Source organism: Ruditapes philippinarum, unplaced genomic scaffold (genome assembly GCF_026571515.1).
Source record: "Ruditapes philippinarum isolate M1 unplaced genomic scaffold, ASM2657151v2 ctg874_1_1_1_1, whole genome shotgun sequence".
NCBI lineage: Eukaryota > Metazoa > Mollusca > Bivalvia > Venerida > Veneridae > Ruditapes > Ruditapes philippinarum.
In genome coordinates this window covers 95,273-117,750 of record NW_026863951.1, presented here as the reverse complement: position 1 = coordinate 117,750, position 22,478 = coordinate 95,273, and the positions used below count along the sequence as shown (strand labels likewise).

The 22,478-nt window shown below is 32.5% G+C and overlaps 1 protein-coding gene across 1 annotated transcript; it reads right to left on the bottom strand.

Moving 5' to 3' along the window:
* Positions 1-1,350: 1,350 nt before the first annotated feature.
* Positions 1,351-5,799, bottom strand: LOC132723920 (uncharacterized). Its single transcript, XM_060708728.1, has 2 exons — positions 5,176-5,799; positions 1,351-3,753 (listed from the first exon to the last, which is right to left on the bottom strand). Exons 1-2 carry the CDS (start codon positions 5,495-5,497, stop codon positions 3,095-3,097), a joined length of 981 nt encoding a protein of 326 aa, XP_060564711.1. The 5' UTR covers positions 5,498-5,799; the 3' UTR covers positions 1,351-3,094.
* Positions 5,800-22,478: the final 16,679 nt, after the last annotated feature.

The window sequence follows — 22,478 nt, the reverse complement described above, 5'->3', positions numbered from 1 at the left end:
GTTATTTGCATACATGTATATATTCTGGTTCAAGGTCAAAACGATCAAAGGAATGAAAATAACATACTAGTAATAAGTTAGTGTGTTTTATTTTCAGATAAAAAGAGCAACTTGTTAGTACAGGTTTATAGTGGATCTTTTGTTTATTTGTAGATAAACTGCATACTTTCTGACTCAGCAAATGCCGAATAAATGATGCATATATGCAAACAATTTTGTAAACAAACACTTGAGATGTTTTGACTAACGTGATATTAAAGGGATGATGGCGGCAAGAAAATGGTATAGGAATGATTACATAATTATTAAACCATCAGTTGAAGTATTAAGGGGTTTCGTCGGTGTAGTATTATGTAACCGAAAAAAAATAACCTCTAAAATGTAATTTGTATTTTTCTTGATTAAAATGTAATTTGTATTTTTCTTGATTTCTTTCTTTCTTTTTTGTTTTTGTTTTTTGTTTCTTTCTTTTGTTGGGTATTTATTGTGACTCAGAGCGCACAATGGTAACACCACGCTCAATTTATGAAATGGATTTGAATATCTCTTTCATCCTTTCGACTGTGTGTTGTCAATTTTGCTCATATCAAGATGAAAATTTTTAATTTTAATTTAGTAAGACAACATTGTAGACTCCGACTAGCCTTGTGCTTTTACACCGCTTGAGAAGGCTAATCACTTTTATTTTAATCACCTTTATTTTTAGTATGTTAAACAAGTTGGTTACATGTTTTACATCATATGCTGCTCTCTGTATTATTTCGGTCAGAAAAGGCACCTAACAAGAACGACCGACCTTTTGGCAAGCTTACTTGAAATGGTAGTTTACTCACGTGGATATACCGGGATTCGAACCCGTAAGTTTTAACCACATATCCTTGGAGAACTCACCGAAATGTTAATTTGCAATTATTTGATATGCTCTGTATTGAAGAAGGATGATGCGATGGTAATGTTAGCTTAAATTATACTTGAAGACTCATTAAAGTTAAAGAACAAGTAGTTCTAGTTCTAAAGTGTAAAATCACTATATATAGATCTCTAGCACTTTTCACAAAACTTTAAACTGACTAACACTCTGCTGGAGGAGTTGTCCAAATGGATTTCCTGTAACAGCTATAAATAACTGTAAGTAACTAAAAATAACGACAATTTAAGTTCAGTCCTTGAGGATATTATATTCTTCTTCTTAGTTCTGTCTCGAATCTCACGATTTTCATCACTCAATATGTATATATTCTTTGCCGGTGGCTGACCAATCAATCTCCCAAGATTTAGTTTGAGCTTTCTTTAAAACCCGTAGACACTGATCAGTAATTTATTGACTCAAAAAAAAAGATTAACACGGTGTTTGACGTCATTTCTTTTATTTTCTGAAAAATTGCTTTGTAAGCTATCACATTTTTTTAACATTTTTTTGATATTTGATATCGACTTCCATTCGTTAACATATATACAATTTCTTTCATACTTCATACAATAAAGTTTTGTTGTTTTATTTTTAACAAGAAAAAAAGCCACCACAAAATTTTATTTAGCAATAAAAATATTCAACCATGCATAAATACATACATAACCCCAATAACTTCCCCCTGTTATTAAATAATTAAATATAGTATGTGTGTAATATTAGAAATTAAAAAATTCTGCATCAAAATAAATTAAATAAATAACACAATTCAAGCAATTGTTACTATAAATAGACAGCATTTGAAACTATAAATAGACAACTCAAATAATCTCATTTGCATACTACATTTTAAAGCGGCACGCCTAAAGACTTTTGTCATTTTTTATGGAAAAAAAATTGTACAAATGAGTAAAAAAAGGTTTATCAAGTGTATAAAATCAATTCATTTAACATAGACTACCAAAGATACGTGTCATTTTTCAAGAAATGTAGAAATTTCTATTTCTCCGTTAGTAACGGCATAGAATTTGTACAGTAAAATCTGTTTAAATGATATTTCGAAAAAAAAACATTCAAAATTCCATCTGCATTTTGAATACTTATGCATTTTTTTAATAATAAATATACTTGTATTTTTTTAATTTTTGAAGTTTTATTTGACTCAACTTGAATCATGCCGCTTTAAAAAGTTGACAGAAAACCAAGCCATTCACGCACATAAAAATGTTCATCAATATTCATTTTATATTTAATCTCGTAACAAAGCTGTCAAAAATGTCATTTGCTATAAATAAATAATAAATATGTTCATAAACATGACAACAGTTCATGTAATAAACTTATATTAAATAAATTTTAACAATATGTGGTCATATTTAAATATACCTACTAACATACAAAGTTCACAATTGATGCATATAATAATGGCAAAATAACAACTTTTCGGTCCTTTCGTAATACATCAAATGCATATAAAGGTACCATCGATTTGGACAAATTTAGTAAAGCAGGAGTTACCTCGCTTATCACTGAAATGAATTCAAAACCACCTAGCTTAGTAAAACCATCTTGACTAGAAAATAATGACTATTGACACGCATTTTCTCCATTAGAGCTTTTATAATATTTAACATATTAATATTCCATTAAGCATTTTCTTGCCCAGCCTTTCAAATGTCATTAATTTAATTAACTACAACAAAACAATCCTGTCAAAACTTCTCAAAAATCATTATCATCAAAGAGTCTAAAAACTGAACGAAGAACGCTGAAAATATCATCTGATAACATCGTTTCAGGAGCCGTTCAGACCTTTTTTTTAATTTTCTAAAATTTGAATCTCAATCAAGTTCGATTTGAGTATGTCCTTTCAAGTGTTGCAAATTTCTATTGAATTCCATTTCGGCATGTACAACTGCTGTAAAAAAGCAAAAACATTTTTTTCTGCAACATTTGCATTTTTTCTTGACGATAATTTGCTATGACCATTACCATTTTAGCTCCAATTCATAGATCAGCGAGCGACCACTTTGCTATTCATTCCCGACAGGTATTAGCTACATATTCAACTCTGATGTTAACAGTATGTCTACCTATCAGCACTAACTCTCTATAACTGCCACAACAAATTTCCTGAGTTGTTTTCTTATCATATAATTTATCCAGTTGGTTCCTATCCTACTTTTACTCTTTGTCTAGTTCCGTTAAAACTTTAGTCCCTTCACTTGTACTGTGGAACGTGTTTTCATCAATGGCACTTAATGGCTGGAAAGTCCTCGAGTCAACACACTGTTGCCCGGAGGACTGATGTTCCATTGCATTGGAAACTTTGTTAGAGTCCTCCGATACATTAGAGTCCTCGGAAATGTCGTTTGTTTTATCACAGAGCACGTTTTTGATAAGTGTATCAGTCATATCGTCGGTAATTTTCTCACTTAGGAATGGGTCCTCAAACAAATACATGTCTGACAAACAGTTACTGTTTGGAACGCCAAAACCATTTCTATATTTTCTTCGCTTATTTCTACGTTTTTCTTCCCTTAATTCTAATTGCAGACGCTTTGTGGTGTTATTGACTAGTACAGTTCTTCTAAGAAAGAATTCAGGGTCACTTAACTGTTTTAATTTCTTAATGGATATTTTGAGAATTTTCTTTCGTTCGTCCTTTCGTTCCTTTGGGGTATTTAAAAACGGTGAAACCCGTTTCAGCGGAATGAACGTTTCTTCTGGCTCGGAATGTTCAGCTTTTCGTTTAACTCCCTGACTTGTTGGGTAACAGGTAATTCTAAGTTCAGCTTCAGTCTTTTTGCAGATATCAAACTCTTTGGATTCATCAGCACTACCTGTAAAACAAATGACCACATTAAAGAATATTTCAACTTTTAAACCACAAAAATCGCTATTAAACAGTGCTAAAACTGAATTGTACATCAAAAGGTGTCTACAAATATTTGCTTTGTTTATTTGTAGATCATTTTATAGCATCTTAGTCGTAAACACACTAAAAACTGGTATGAAAATATTTATCGAGATTTTATTAGATTCTGTGCAAGTATTGGCTTGTTTTCCGCAAATTACTCAATGCGTCTCCATATGAACCATTTGAGAGAGCAGTGGAGGTCCAGAGGCATAAGACTTTTTGGTTTCTGTCGTCAAACTGGTACAGAAAACATATGTATACAGCCTCAAGAAAACAAAACTCTGTAAAACCTAGAATGCTGTGATCACTGAGGCAATGTGCTGAGTTTGCAAATAAATTGAGCAATATGTGAAGCATCAAGAAATCTTAACATAATAAACGGTTACCCTAATGGGATTTAGACTCACAAAACACCAGCGAGATGCAGTTAATAGACAGAAAAATTGTCTTAATGTATGCTACGTGCCGACGGGCATGCTGATATTTAATAAAACGCGACGGTCGTCTAAGCCCAGGAACAACCGCAATTTTCTAGATTGCTCAATATATTATACTTTCTATCACATCGTGATTTTTATCTTAATTGTTTCGGTCGGTGTTAAATTAGTTTACTACCCTAGCGAAAAAGACAATGCTTTCCATTTAAACCCTTTTATAAAACTATGGGGCATAATGTGCCATAAAGTTAGCTTAAAGCGGTTCATGAGAACGCAAGTCACTGGAGGTCTAGAAATTTTCCGTATCAACTTCGATATTTCTTTTTATTTTTTTGTTATTTCTAAACTCTCGGACGGTATGAATGAAGGGGACTGGCGTTGATAAAAACGACAACAAATAATGATGACTATGCGATTTTCGCAGGTAACAGCTTAAAGATATAAACTACATATACAACAATATATTTATCGACTTTTCACTCAATCAATGTGTCAGATAAACTAAAAAAAAGCAATGGTTTAATTACAATAGTTGTTATTGAATTTTGTGTAAAATTAAATACACTATTATGTAAACACTAATAAATACGTTTAAACTCGTGCTAAATATGTAATAAAATGACCTTGATATTGATTTAGGTGCCGTTCAACCTTATCGTATACTTTAATGTTTAACAGATTTCGTATACATAACAGGATAGTAACATCTTGTCAAACAAAGATACCGTTCAAGCGTTAAAGGTGTATTCAGTGTATTTATATCAACATAAGTCGGTCGCTTTGATCATTGATAACGATGTTTAAACAAAAAAAAGAAATTATTTTTTTCAGACGTATGTATAAATGCGTTTTACTTTATTACGCAAGAACATGTATGTATAAATAAGTAACTGGAAAAGTACTGTTACCTATTAAAGCAAAATCCTCTCCCGACACGTTTTGGGTAATGTCCGCTTTATCGTCTTTTCTAAAGTCCCCATTCATTGGCTCATAATTGACATTCTCAGAAAATTCATTAGAAAGTTCCATACGGCATGGGATCGATGAACCCGTGCTTGCCTCAATGTGACATGGAGTGGATGACTTTTGATTATCCGATAATCCGGGATGGGATGGGCGTGGATTAATCCAGTTAAAGTCAAAACTTTCACATCCATTATTTTGGATTGTCGCACCACTATCTGTATACGGTCTCGTATACAAAGCGGGCATTGACAAAACACAAGTCATGTTTGTTTTGTTTTAAACTTCGTTTTCAAAGAAAATATAAGTCTCCTTTCCTTTAAATATTAAATCCTGTCGATTTATTTTAAATGAATGTTAAAATATTCAAAATGTTTAGACAACGATAATCCGAATGATCTGTTTCTTGTATTAAACACAAGCCTGGATAAGTCTAATTTGTTTTATCCAATACACAATACCAAAGCCTCCATATTATAATAATAACAGTAAATTATGACAGTGGTTTACAATCGAGCGTCCTACTAGCTCGGCTATCAATCGCATACTGACAGCATTCAGGCTATAACGAGATACGCAGTGTGTATATAAACAACGGGGAGTAACTGGTTATTACATGAAGAAAGCTGCTGTATAATAGATATTGTACTGATTAAAATCTACATCTTATTTCATTCTCGCTGAACCAGTTCATTGCTGTTTTTATGTAATGGTCATATTTGTTGATAAATGAGTGAATATTTACAATAAAACTGTCAATACATGTATGTATTACAGTGTAAGAATTTTTGAACTGTTTTGTTACTGTTTTTACTGCTAATGTCATGTACTTGAATCACATAATTATGTCTTATCCAATGCTTTAATAAGATTTGCTCACATAGTAAATATTGATACGCTTTAAATACAGAATCATAAAAGTTAAAGTATGTGACAGATTATTATATCTGCTTATTATGGAAAAGGCTATCCCTTTCATGGTGGTTTTTAAAGGGTTATAAGTTTTAATGTTTTAAATTCAAGCAACGGTTCACATGTAAGACTGATTTTGCAGTATTTATTAAATTATTACCATATTTCTACTGCGTGACTAACGCAGAAAGGACTTTTTTTAATATTTTGACCTCTTTTTGGTAATTTGTAAGTGCCGATTGCAAAGCAAAAATATTTTACTTTTTAATACACGTTTTCATGAAAATTTAACATGATTCTGGAGGCGTGCTGCTGTAGGACCGCGGGTTGTGGTTAGAAAATATTAATAGGCTGTCAGGACATCTAGACTATGAACAACCCACGCAAGTAAACTAGTCAATGTGGTAAAACAATCAACTATTTAACCCAAAAAAATGGTTCAAATAGTTTAAAACTGTTGAATATTCATATTTTTTTTGATAGTTATGTATATAATATAAATTAACATATCGATTATATGTGGCAAAGGTATTGTGATGATATTGAAATTATATTTAGATATTATTAGATCTAAATTTACCATTTCATTCATTCATTCATTCATTCATTCATTCATTCATTCATTCATTCATTCATTCATTCATTCATTCATTCATTCATTCATTCATTCATTCATTCATTCATTCATTCATTCATTCATTCATTCATTCATTCACTCACTCACTCACTCACTCAATCACTCATCACTCATTTATTTATTTATTTATTTATTTATTTTGTTTTTGTTTTGTTTTTTCAGGACCTGCAAAATGACCTTGTGCCAGGAAAAAGGAAACGTTTTGTTTTGTTTCTTTTTCATGTTTTTCTTTTTTCAGCTTATAATATATCCGTGTTAGTTGTAAAGCGGCTTTGTTTTCATTTTTACCCGAAACAGGAACTCACGTTTGTCTATTTTTTAATAGTGCATTGTTCACTAAGATAAATAGTGCCATCATTCAGCGTCTGCGTGACAGGTCCGGCTTCCGGTTGCTTTACAAATAGGAAAATCGGGAAAACAAATAAAGCATCGCTTCAGTAATTCTCAAATAGCTCTTCAAATGTCGTCTGCTAAAAAAAGAAAGAATTTTTTTCGAAAAAAAAAAAGCATAGAACAAAATACAACAAAATACTCCGTCTCTAAAAATATCGTCTGCAGCCTATCATCAACAGAAATTGCCTTTTGCAAAGAAAAGTACGCATCAAAATTTCGATATCAGTCACAAAGTAACTGGAAACTGAAAACTGAATCTGCAAAATAGAATATGAAAATTCTGAAAATAGAATATGAAAATATCGTCTGAAAATAAATGTACCGCGCAAATTATATTCATAATATATAATATTACGAAAGTACGATTGAGATCTTTATCTATTTGATCAATAAATGGCATATTTGTACAACAATTATGACACATTAATTGCACTTGATAATTAACCCCCGCAAAAGCCTGCCCTTGGGCAAAAAAAATAAGAAGGTGTTTCATGAAATGTACTCTTGTCAATTGGATATTTCCGCATACTTGAAGTGTCGTCTGATGTGTATTGGGTCAATAAGAGGATTCGGAACTCATCTGCTTTTATTCTTTTGTCGCGTACTGAGTCAATAACCTTTTTGAACATGTCTGCGTTATTCATTGGTTGCACTTTTAATTATTTCAAACATAAATTGATGCTGGTAAAGAAAACTCCAAGATAAAAACGCGAAAAGGTTTAACAAAATGCGAAAAGAATATGACAATTAAGTTTTGGAATGAAATATACAATAAACAAATGAACTATAAATCTTTGAATAAGCATAAAATTAACATAACGTTTAGTAGCACTAAATAACAATTTAGATTAAGTTGTAAACAATGAAGTAATTGAAACAACTTAAGTGTATGGATAGAGAAAAACAAATATACTTTTATTTATTGAGCATGAACAAGCATAAAATGCAGCAGAGAGGGGTTTTCCTGTTGTTTATCGTGGCAAAATGATAATGCTATTGATATGAATTAAAATATGAAACGCGCAAACAATTGTATTGTATTGTGTATTGTGTATTGTATTGTATTGTATTGTATTGTATTGTATTGTATTGTATTGCATTGCATTGCATTGCATTGTTATTTATCGAGATGTGCTGTATTGTGTTTGTGACCATTTTGTTCTGTACTACATTAATGTATTTGTATATGCATTTGTACATGTATATGTATTGTATATGTATATAGATATTGTACATATATTGTATATGTATTGTATTGTATTGTATTGTATTGTATGGTATGGTATGGTATGGCATGGCATGGCATGGCATGGCATGACATGTCATGGCATTGCATTGCATTGCATTGCATTGTATATGTATTGTATTGTATTGTATTGTATTGTATTGTATGGAATGGCATGGCATGGCATGGCATGACATTGCATTGTATTGTATTGTATTGTATTGCATTGTATTGTATTGTATTGTATGGAATGGAATGGCATGGCATGACATTGCATTGTATTGTATTGTATTGTATTGTATTGTATATGTATTGTATTGTATTGTATTGTATGGCATGGCATGGCATGACATGGCATGGCATGGCATGGCATGGCATTGCATTGCATTGCATTGCATTGCATTGCATTGCATTGCATTGTATATGTATTGTATTGTATTGTATTGTATTGTAGTGTAGTGTAGTGTAGTGTAGTGTATTGTATTGTATTGTATTGAATGGAATGGAATGGCATGGCATGGCATTGCATTGTATTGTATTGTATTGTATTGTATTGTATAACTATATTCAACTGTTTTACCGCTGGAGTTGTAACCGTATAATTTTGATAGACTAAGAATGAAGGTAAATATGGAATCAAGTATAATCGATTTGGAATGTATATACACTTCCCGTGGGACTTCTGATAACAATCTACAAACAAATGAGAGAAGACAGGAAACATGTGTTGTTAGTATGGCAAAGAATAATGGGGGAAATGCGGAATATCACTAGTACTTATTATTGATAAAACATTCACAGGTTTTTCGCCGCGGTATCTTTGCATGAGCATTTTTTATCTGATCGCGTGAACATCGTGCAATCTGATATGTACGCTCAGTAATTATTGATTGTTATTTAGGTGACTTTAAAGAGATTATCAAGAAATCTGATGCTGGGGAATAAAACGATAACAGGTTATTGAAAAGAATTAGACACGTATCTTAATAGAGAAGTAAATGATTGGTAGATATTCACATTATTATATACAATGAACAGAGAGGGTTTTTTTTTTCTTTTTTGGTTTTTTCTGTGGGTCTTTATTGTAGTGTATAATGTTTGGATTGGTGTCCATTTGAGGAAGGACTTATTGTCCTTCTCTTTTAGGTCAAAGGTCATGCATCTGTAGCCAACTCGAAACATGTTTTATATACATATTCTGTACACATACTGACATATGCATACTTATATGACTGCATATCGTCTGTTTTCGTGTAACATCTTGCTGGAATATAACATGTATCAACATTTGTTACATGCAGCCTGTCACAGATTATATAAAGTGTAACTACTGCTTTAATTCTATAAATTTGCTATAGTGACATTTATGGTCTATCCGCCCTTTCAGACACTTAGTGTACGGGATTGTCCCTCTATTTTATATGTACGATAAGATCACAATTAGGGACTTTATACCAGTAACGAAAATATAGTATTCAGACGGGGGAGTATGTGGCAAGTGTCCTGCACAATCATGACCAGTGCATCGGTAGGGGTATATATGTACATGTATGTAAATTCAAGAATTTAATGTTCGTTATTGACTTTTTAATTATGAATGACATTTAGCTCACTATAAGCATATAATATAATACAGTAACTTAGAATCGATGTTTCAAACATTACGCACGAAGTTATACAAGTACTATGTGTGGGTTGGGTAAATATGGGTTGGTTTAAATGTCAAAAGGTCTCAAGCAAGCCTTTAACATAATATCAAAAATTAGAATACATTGATATTGTTTTGATATTGATTTTACATGAAATTAACATTGGAATATTGAGGGACAAATAGTAATTATGGTGTAATGGAAGATAAATTCCATTTTATGATCAACCCGTGTGACATTTTCAAACAAGCGCGTGTAAGATATAGTCTTATATGCTGTGCTGTGCTGTGCTGTGCTGTGCTATGTATTGTTTTTGTATTCTATATATCGTATCGTATCATATTATATGCACAAAGCCAGTGTGTTATATTTCTTAAGTGCTTATTAAAACAAATGGAGAACAAACTTTTTTAACTTTATAAAACGCTATACTTTTACTTACTATATAAGTCATTTCAAAAGGGTCATGAATAACTAATTCGTGATTTAAGTTGACACACTCTCGTTAATAAATACATGTAAGTGAGTAAGATACTTTCATGTTTAATATATGTGTGCGTATTGTTGTCATGCATTACATGTGTATATTTATATTAATAACTTCTCCACGATTTAATTTGTTCAGTACAATTCTACCAAATATATGATAAACCTAAATCATGTCCGTCGGGAAAACTTCCTTACATGTATTTAAATATTATATCAATTGTGAAAGAAATGTGGTTAACCGGTATGTGATTTATCAATAAAGTCAAAAATAGCTTATAAATTACCATAAAACGTGATTTTAACTTATTTTAGAAAATGTTAAACATGCAATGTCATAATGTACATATATATTCATGTACCAGGAAATATATCCTTTATTATATATTGTTATCCTCAAATACATGTTATGTTTACACATAGATAGTAATGAAAACAAAGGGGAGGTTGATAAGAGATAACGAATTGCGGTAAACAATATTTAGACAATATAGCCTTGAAGTATTAAATAAACAATGGTAGAAATTACGATCATCTGTAAAAATAAATAACTTGTTTTAAACATACAGTTAACCCTGTGTAGAAAGACCAGTCGTGAAGCGAGGCATTGGAACAGGTACTCGGAAATGACATGTGGCATTACACACGCAAAAAACAACGTTATTTATCTTTGCACCCTAATCATTTATAAAAAGAATAGAAAAATTGGCGGGTATATTTTTTAAGCTCGACTGTAGGACAAGATCTTGCAACTATGTAACTAACCAATAGTGTGGTCGTTAGAGCAAATGGCCGCGACCCAAGGTACCCAACTTACGATGCTCGGTTAAGAGATAGGCACTTTTACCACCGAACTTCCGGTTTCGTATTGTCCGTCGTGTGGTCTTTATCGGTTACAGTTATAATATTAAAACTGTTGGCATGATCACGCATTTGTCAATCAAATGCAAAATCTAAGAGAAATCCAAGAGCTAGCAAATAATGGGGAAAAACAAGTGTCGTCTGCATCAAGTAACATGGATCCGGATAGAAAGGAATTTCGGATGATTACAATTTATTTGGTTTCTGTGGAGATTGGGCTAATTGTCAAAATCAGGGCATTAAGTTATCCACTCGTGCTTGCAACAATGTCCGAAATAGCACACATATGGCTTTTATAATCATATATTGAAGCGCCACCTTATGACTTATAAATTTTAAGATATAGATCTTTATTGAATATGATAATAAAATTTATTTTATCATAAACAGACAGAAAATTAAGAAGCTACAACATCTGCATGGCTTAACTTGTCTTTTAATAACCATGAAATGTTATAATAATCTCGCACAAAGGTAAATTTGTGTTTTGTTATCAGATGAACAATATAGCTATGTACACGCCATTTGTTACATAGCCCTTCATTTCGTTGGTTCATCTGTCTCTAACAGTCGGATATTTGCCCCATATCTGTTACCCCACATCGATTTAAACAACGCGTCAAAACGTCAAGACAAAAATAGAGTTTTGCGCGCGCGCGTTTCCGAAGAAAGATCAAATCAGACGGTTTCTACTAAATGCAATTTTGCTACGAAAGACAGTACGGTTTGCTTCTCAGAATAGAATACAATGGATCAATACACGACAAGAAATATTATATTTTCCTGTTCTATTGAAAAGAACGCATTAAGGCGGTAGATTACGTGTAAATAGGCAGAGATCTGATACAGAAGTAAATAATACTGTTAATGAGTGGTTTTCGTAATAAATTGTTAATGTTTAACGAAATATGAGAATTGTGAAATGAGGGCTAAGGTTAAATGAAAGATTTCAATAGTCCCATAAAATAAAAGCTGCTTGTTCATTGTAATCGTCGATTTCTTTTTGATTTTTTTTCATTTGGGAAAATGGATTAACATATTTTATGCCTATGATGGTTAGACCTGAAGTAGTTTTTTTTTGAATAAAGGTAACGTTTATTAAAACATGAACGAGTTACAGAGCACTGATTTGATGCGTTGTCTGTAAAGTAAAGCAGACGACTGTTAGTAGCAGACGATAACGCTGATTTTGCGTATTGCTTTTTTTCTGTACAAAACTTTTTATATCAAATAATTTTTTTTAATTCGACGAAAAACACCTTACGGTAAGAAAAGAAAAGAAAAAAAAAATAAGATAAGATAAGGCAATTGAAAAAAAGGCATGCATAAAGAAGCGGTAAATGTCAAATATTGCGGCTTCTGATTTTGTTCAGAATCATTTACAACTCCCCCGAGTTCACGATTGAATCAATACGCAAGTGTCGCCTATAATAAGTTAATAAATTATTAACAACAAATCTAACGATTTTACGTAAATCACTCTAGGAGGGGAAGGGGAAAGAAGTAGTTCTGGACGGTTTACTGCGTGTAAGACAATCACACATTTTCATGTCAGGAATCAATAGTGTCTTAACCTTTAGAAACTTCATACTAAAAATGTAAAGCGAATGCACATAATTTCATGTATTAATTTTACACGTATGCATGAAGCGAATTCATAGAAATAAAACGACAGCTATAAAAAAAAATCTAAAAAAAATGTATTATAAACATTTTATGAAGTCAGGTACTGATTATCTTTTCGAGTGGACAGACAGTGGAAATGCGAACAGAAAAGAAGTGAAAAATTACCCTATTTTAATCATTTAAAATATATCATCTCTCGAATTTAACTATTTTTTCAACATCTTAACATTTAAATGCACGATATAGAAAAATGCTTGTGATATATATCCGATTTGACATGTTACGTAATGTTACATAATTACTTGCAATTAATTATAATAAATTGCACCTGGGGGTCCAAAACTGAGTTCGAATCTACCACCTCTAGACCGAGTGTACGATAATATCAAGTTGACCATTACTTGTTACATTGAATTATCTTGACAGGCTTCAAGAAAATGATTTATGTATATATACATGTATTCGAAATAGACAAGAATTATTCGACAATAATTATTATCTTAAATGAGGATAAAAAAATGGTGCTTGTGTTTTTACCCATAGCCTATGGTGAGGGATCAAAATAGCCTGGTACCAGACCCCAACGACTTCTCAGGTAACACGCTGTTTGATAATCACCCTTTTTTTAAGGGAACGCAGACGACTTTTTCAGCAGACGACATTTTCCCGACATGCAAAGTGTTAAGTTTATTAATGTCACAAATGTGCTAATGAAATACAAAATTTGCATATTTAAATTGTTGATTCCCAGGATGCTAAGGGTATCCTCTCTTTAAAACATTTTAATTGAAAGGCATTTACATATAGCATCGATACCTTGAAAATGACGTCATACACCACTTCATCATACTTGGGGCATAGTGTCAACAAAATTCAACATCATATTACAGTCCTACGCATAAACCCTTCCAGCCTGCTGAATCTCAGTAAGGGCTTATCAGCTAGTAAATTACTATTAACTGTATATCTCCCATTAACACGTCCACTGAGTTGAGAGTTTTGTCATTATTTATTCGCCCCTCTGTATTCTTATCTAATGGCCCCAACTTTGAAGGATCAAATTTCTACAGAAGATACAGTCACTAAATTTATCAATGTTTTTTCTCCTTTCTTTTGTATATGGGGTCTGTGGCCCAATTGAATTGTGAAACCTATAGCAATTATTTGTAAATATACTTTATAACATAGGATAATTTTTTAAATTAATAATAAATAAAATAAAGTTCAATTGTTAAGTGTCACTGTTACTCATCTTACTGACTGAACCCCCTCCCGGCCAGCTAAAAAACAAAAACCAAAAACAAAAAACTGTTCATAGATGTAACTTTTACTGAAAAGTGCAAGACTCTTAACTAAAATGACCAGATAAGGCTTTTAGTGATATTTTTATTATTAGCTCGACTATACTAAGAATGTGGTGAGTTGTCCTACTCACCTTGGTTTGCAAGTCGACCTCAGCGTCCATACTTTAAATTAATGTTTATGCGCCTATAACTTCTTTATTTCTTTAGGTATCAATTTCAAATATATATTCCTTATCATCGTCCACATCATTTGATAAGGTGCAAAACTCTAAAACCAGTATTTCCAGAACTATATCCCATTGAACTTAAAATAATGTTATATTTTACTCTAACATCTCTATTTCATATTAAAGTATTGACTTTAAACTTCAAACATGTGTTCCTTATCATCAACTTCATCATATGTGTCAATGTTGTTTTTTTTAACTCTAACACCAATTTTTCCAGAATTATCTCCCAATGATTTTTTTTTCCTCTCAAAAATGTTACTTTTTACTTTCTTTTTTATTTCTTAAGGTATCAACTTCTATCTTCAAATATATTTCCTTATCATGTGTGACAAGATTCATAACTGTAGCATGAATATTTCCAGGATTATTTCCCCCATTAAACTTTTTTTTAAAATAAAAATTGATATTTTTTAACTTTAAACAATAACATGGCAAGCTTCATAACTCTAGCTAGCATCAATATTTTCAGAATTATCATCCCTATAAGTATGACCTTGACCTTGAAGGTAGGGATAGGCGTCTTAGTCGCGACATGTCGTCTTGATGTGGAAGATATTTATGCCTAGTTATTTTGTAATCCTTTGATGCATGACAGTCTTGATGTGAAAGACATGTATCCCAAGTTATTCTTCCATGCATGACAAAGTTACATTCCGGACACAAATGCGTGAACCGATAAACTTTTATTGTGAAAAAGTGAAACTTCACAATGTTAGTGTGACCTTGACCTCTGAGGTAGGGACGTAATTCTTGGACGCAAGATGTGGTAGACATTAATGCCTAGTTATTTAAATATCATTCCATGCATGACAAAGTTATAGTCCGGACAGGAATGAAGTGGGGGATGCACAGACAGACGGACGTCCAGACAGACAGACAGAGGGACGGTGCGATTTTAATATGCCTCCCTTCGGCGGCATAAAAATGTTTTTATCAACACCTTTATCAGGTGCGATTAGATTTATAACTCAAGTCCTGTATTTCTAGAATTATCTCCATTTCATTTTTGAATTAGGGATTTATTGAAAATTAATATATTTCTAACAATTATCCTTGTTATTATAAATGACATCAACTCTAGACTTAAGATAATTGTCCTTTGTCATTACTCACATCATGCATGACAAGGTTTTTAACTCTAGTATCCTTATTTCAAGAGATATTTCCTCTTTGAACTTAGAATTTTACTTTAAAAACTTTATTTACTTTTTGCTTGTATCATTTTGGTACCTTTTTTTATAAAAAAAATTCACATTCATCTCTTTTCCTACTAGATTGAATGATAACCTACACCTAATGCTTTGAATCCATTATTATTGTTACTAAACATTATTTTGCTCCTTTTGAAAAAAAGAAAAAGAATGTAAATCACTGAGGTATGATATAGGCCTTTAATATGAAAGTAATTTACAAAATTATTTTCATTGTGAGTTGTAAGTGATTAAAAACCTTTTTTTACTGTAATCCAATTTTTATTTGTCTTCTTTACACTAAAAAGTTAAATCTTAGTTTTTCGTTACATCTAAATGTTCTCTATATCTTCCAGCTTAAACCCCCAACATCCGATCAGACTATCGGATGCAAATGAACCCTCTTTCTACATTGTTTTTTCAGTGATAGACGTCCAGCAAAAGCTGACTAAGTGTACTGTTTCTAAAAATAGCTAAAGCAGACGATGGGTTTTTACACACAAAAAAATCTACCTTTCTGAGAGAGACAAGAAAAGTTAGCCTAATTTCTGATCACCAGTTGTAGTTTCCCTGTTTGAGGCCTTTCAAGTTTATCCCTTGATGCCAAATGTTCAGATATATCTATTCTTGTAATATTTCCTGTTGTGACCATTAACAATTACTACATGGTATGATTTCTGGTATATAATTTTATACCTCAGGTATATTTTAATAAGGAAGTGTATTGTTATGCTGCTATCAGCAGAGATAAAACAAAATATCACATTTCTGTGTTTAATTGGCATACAACACTACAATACAGAAGGGGTGACAGGGCTTGTAAAGTCTTGTTTTTAATATATTATCTAATTAGTGCAGATTTTCTGAGACAAACAGTGTGAAAAATTGTTTTCCCATTTTAAAGCTGATAAAAATTTTTTACTTACAGAATGATATTTAACAATAAATGTGACTACAAATTTTTACCTTCCATACCTTACATATTTTGCATCTTCTATATTTAGATGACCTGTGTCTGAAATCAGTTTAGGAGGGATTTTGTGTGCCAGGAAAATAGTAATTTTGTTTGGTGTTTTCAATGATTTGTGTTATTCAATATAAATGGATAAGTTTATTTTGTCTTTGTTACTGGTCTCTAAGAGCAGAAACAAACCATTGAATCTCTGTTAGAATTTGGAAAAAGTGTGTCACTAATGTTAGAGAAAAGAAATGAGGTCATAGACAATGCTCACATGTCAAAGGAAACTGGAAATATAGCTTACGCCATCAAAGAGATAGCTAACTAGAGTATTATTTTTTATTAGACAAAGAGCAGATGAAACTAATGATTTTGATTCTGACTTTACTTTTTCATGTGAATAATGTTTTTGTTCCTCATGTGTAAATGTGAAAGAAAAGTCCTGAATGGAAAAAAGGTCAAGGAAATAAAGCTAAATAAATTTTAATAAAAATCCGATACAAAATCTTTTGTTCAATTATGTAAAGACGCTATGCTTGGTGTAAAAGGAAGTAACTAAGAACCAATGTATCTCTCCATTGAAAAAAGGATAACTTCTGAGCACTCTTTTTGTTCAACTTGAGAAAATGCAATTCAAAATTTTGTGTTAAATAAAGTAAGGAAACTGTATCCTAATCTACTAGTACAATCATACACTGGACATTATTTCTGTCCTTATTTGATGAAATTGAAAATGACTACTAGTATTTATAACTTTGAACAATATAATGTGTCTGTAAAATTGATATACTTACAATAGTGAGAAATACAAGCCAAGAATTTTATCATTTCTGTATGTTTTCATTGTGAAATGTACTGGATTTATGCACTTTTATTGATATAAACTTCAATTCATGTGATGCAAAGTGGATTATTCTGACAAACCTTAGAAAAAAACCATTGTATCAAGTAAGTAATACACTGATGTACTTATTGCATGTGTATGGATTCCCATGTGATCACATTGCTATGTTTACAAACAATGTGGTCACATGGTTATTTACATAATAAACTCCTCCCCTTAGTTTAAATTTGAATTCTGTTATCATTTGATATTAAACTATAAGAACATATTTCTTCATATATTTTCAAATTTCTTATCTAGAGTCATAGATTAATCATTTGGCTTCATTAAGGAATTTTTTCATTGGCACAAAATGGCATTTTACTGCAAATATATTTAAAATCTCTCCCTGAGCTGAATACAGTTTGAAAATTCAAGGGAAACCACCAACCAGCCATTACCTCCCTTTTATACCAAGGTTGTGTCTTTAAACTATACATTCTTGAAACATAATAGGGTCATAAAACATTCACGGTGCTGCTATCAGTAATACAGTGACAAGCCCTGTAATTATAATTAAATGCTCATCAGTGACCAGAGATAGGAAATTTTGGGGAAAACGGGAAATCTTGGGCTTATGCGTAGGACTGATTAAAAGATGACAGAAAACCGCTCGGGAAAATTTGAATTTCGCTGCAGAACTTCAGGATCGATGCTAAGGTTAACTGCCCACTGGTACTTTTACTGTAAATGATATCAAATATATAATAAGCTTGACCAGAACAAACAAACATCGAACAAACACCTTCTTTATCTCGGTCATCAAGCAGGTTTACATTTAATTATTTAAACTGAAGTAATATCTTAGTATAATGTCGCTGACCCTTGCTATTTTCTTTTGAAATATATACCAGTTGGTCATTGGCCTGTTGCAACTGATTACTAGTATAATGACGTTAACAATGTTTACAGGGTCATCAACACGGTAATGTCCGACAAAAAATAGATATTAGGTGTAGGCAGGTCGTTTTCGTCGATTTATCGATTGCATTAAGGCAATGATCCATTAAAAACAACAAACATATAAAATGGTATACATTGTGTATATACAGTTATTCTACAATGTATAATTGTAGTCCAGCCCTAATACAGGAACAAATGAAGGACCTTTGGTAGTGGAACACGAAAGCCCTGTTAAAACGGTGAGAATGGGAGGGGGCAATGAGATGGTAAATTCCTCGCAAATAACCATAATGTGAGTTATATAACATATCCGCGGTTATTTCAGTGCAAAATAATCTCTTTATCGACCCGGATGCAGGTCGGGGTACGCTTTGCCTCTGCCTGCCGCTGTAACCCTAAATGCCATTCACCTTGTTCTTATAAGAAAATGAATTCGCCTGTTCATTCGAGCATTTTTATGTTTTATAGTATACAGCAATCGGTGAACAGTTAAAACTGCTATAGTGTAATTATATGTAGAGTTCACTCACACCTGTCGGTGCGACTTAAATTACTTATCTTTTCGCCTCAAGGTTTACTGTGTCAATACTCAGACCTACTTTCTACAAGTTCAAAGGTCATAATCTCTTTTAAAATAGCATGAAGTCGACTCGTCGAGTCAGAATCGCTGTCATTTTATCATGACAAATGATTATTTTCATGTCCAGTATGTCATAAGTATTTGAATATAGTCCCTGGGGCGCCTTGCAGCATGTTCGGCTGGGCCTATCCTCATTTATAAACGTGTTAAACACTCGTCATGACACTTTCATGTATAAATTTGTCTGTCCCGGGGATATAACAATACACATGTTCAAATTAATGATCAGTTTTTATTACTTACCACTAATTACTCTAGCAGTCCTGTTTTGACATATTAGAGCATAAAATCTCGAATATAGGTTAAAGTGTTAATTATATTATTCAGCATATACTGAGTATTGGGGTCATTTTAGTGAAACGTTTAACGACAATTTCTGTCTCTCTAGTTTTAAACCCAACATTTGCTCAAACTACATTCATTTATCGGTATCTTGATTAAAGGCCCATTAAGCTTAAAAATAATATCCTTCTTTCAACAGCTTTTTATTTGATGTTTTCTGATTTTAAAATAAGGAGCTTTTGTCTCTTCGTGTGAAGTCCTTAACGCTTTGAGTTTGGATACAATACTATTTAATTGAAGGTTACCATCTTTGTGTAATTTTTTTTAGCTTTGCCGGACATAGACCTTTTTCGTAACCGTCTCAACTGTAAACTTTGGTGTCACTATTACCTGAAATCTAATAAAAAATAAATGAATAACTTTCAAAACTTTTTTTCAACGTATCTTCATGTTATGACACAAATCCCTCCAGGAGTGATATGCAACTTGCTCTTGAGTCAGAATTACCGCACAATTTATCAAATCATGAGTAAACACAGTTATATTGTTGTATAGTCTTGACCTGATGTTTTATAAATTCACTGTACTTGGGTGGTAGTTTTTTCTTTCAACTGATCTTTACTAAACAATTAGTCAAACTGTTTCAAGTGTAAGTTGGTATTTGTTGATATATTTCTGAAATTACTGACTCACAACAATGCTATTTGAATAGGCAAGTTGGACCTTCAAACGCTGGGTTTGCTTATTAAGCCATTTATACAAATGTGTATATATTTATATATACAGTATTTATATAAAAATGAATTCAACTTTACAATAAATTTGATCAACAACCAAAACTTTGTAGAGTAAATTCAAATCATATGATCCATGTATTTTACTTATAAATGGTAGAAATAATTAAAACAAGCCATGGAAATTTTCCTATATAGCAGCCGATACTAGTGGCCCTTTTCATAGGAAGTTAGAAAACTTAAGAAACAAATAGCACCTGTGTTTCGGACAACCTTGAGGAACCCACCGACTCTGTAATAAATTAAATCTCTCTTAAGGAACCGCTCTTCGCAACAACGAAACTGTCCCTCTCTAGGAGGGTCTTGTTATGTAGAGGTTACACTGTACGTTTACAGTGTCTAAATATTGTTGTTGTTTTTTCAAAGACACGCATTTAATATTAAAAATTAATACTGAGTGAACATTTTCACATTTCTCACAAAATGAAGTAATTGTTTCTCTCTGTAGGAATGAATATACCAATAATAGGAACATTTAAATAGTAAAACTTAACATTAAGCATGTTCACATTTGTCATTAAATGAAGTACATGTAATTTCTCCGTAGGATTTAAAATATACCAATAATAAAAACATTTATAATGTTGTGTTGTATGACATTTTATGCTACTAGTCAAAGTAAACCCTTTAATTTTCATTCAATTATAGTATAAGGTGTTCTTCGGTTGTAACCGACTTTTCATGAAGTCTCTATGATTTTTCCATAAACTTTTCCATCTAAATTTCCGTCGGTTTGTACAGTTGGAAAATGATTATTGAATTATCTGAGATACTTCACGCATAGCCAAGGAAATCTCTCTTTAGTATATATGGCTTTATGCATTTTGTTGTGAGAAAAATCCATTCCGTAAAAACAACTTGAATTAGAACTTTTTTTTTAGACTTTTTCATGTTTTGTCTAAAAGTCACGTGGCTTCACCACTGACTTAGAATAGTAGCTTGCACTGGAATACCTTAAACCACACATGTCATTCTTCAGGTATGAAAGAAACTATAACTATAATATGAACGGTTATAGGGGCAAGTCAACGACCGCGGAGGGTCTGTACTCCCAGTACCTGAAAGGGCGGATGGACCCTCATACACACTCAACCACCATGGACGACCCTAAAAATAGATACAATTTGAATTTTATTAATTACGTATGATCATCACGGAAACAATCACACAAAAGTTTACTTTCATCGACATGTAGCTTACAACTACCTGTGGGTGAATCTCTTTAATTTTGTTGTAATGAAGAATCTCCCAGCTAGGTTATGGATGATTGAATAATTTTACCCAAGTATGCTCATCTGATTAAGCCAGCCCGCATAGCTCAATCTGTTAGAGCGAGAGACTTGTAATCTCGACATCATGAGCTCGATTCCCGCTAGCTGGCCATCTTCAATTGCTTATCAGTCTTTTGGATGAGACTTTAAATCAAGGTCCTCTATATAAGTGCTTTTAAAAACACTTAGCATTATAAGGAACCAGGAAAAGATTCTGGAATTGGGACATCTTTCTGTATCTGTATCTTGCACTATCCTCCAAAATCTATAAAAGCAGGTGGCGAGCATAAATAATAACACATACACACACGCATGCACACGCGTTTGCGCGCTCTTGTCGGAACAAATGCCATTGTGACATAATCAGAGCATATTGTAAATCAGAATTAGCAGAAGTGAGGGATAAAACACGGAAATGCTTCGGTTTTGTCATGAATCAGAAAACAAACGGAAAATAGCAAAAGAAGACAAAAGTTCGTGAACTATGTATGCAAATTTGATGCTTTTAGACAACTATGATTTATCAGCTTTATTGAATGCGGGCTCATCTACAGTTATACTCAGACATTATGTCTTATAATCTGAGCCGTGTCATGACAAAACCAACATAGTGCGTTTGCGACCAGCATGGATCCAGACCAGCCTGCGCATCCGCGCAGTCTGATCAGGATCCATGCTGTTCGCTATCAGTTTCTCTACTTGTAATAGGGTTGGTAAGCGAACAGCATGGATCCTGATCAGACTGCGCGGATGCGCAGGCTGGTCTGGATCAATGCTGGTCGCAAACCCACTATGTTGGTTTTGTCATGACACGGCTTATATGCTTTCATTACAGGACCAATTACGAAAATGTCTGGCACGAGACGGTGGCATTTATTCTGATGAATGATTACTTCCGCTTGAACTGATATCAATACGGAGTCAATATCTCCATTCAAATATCTATATTCGACATGCAGTTAATCATGTACTTTAAATATACTTGTCATTTTAATTAACCTCTA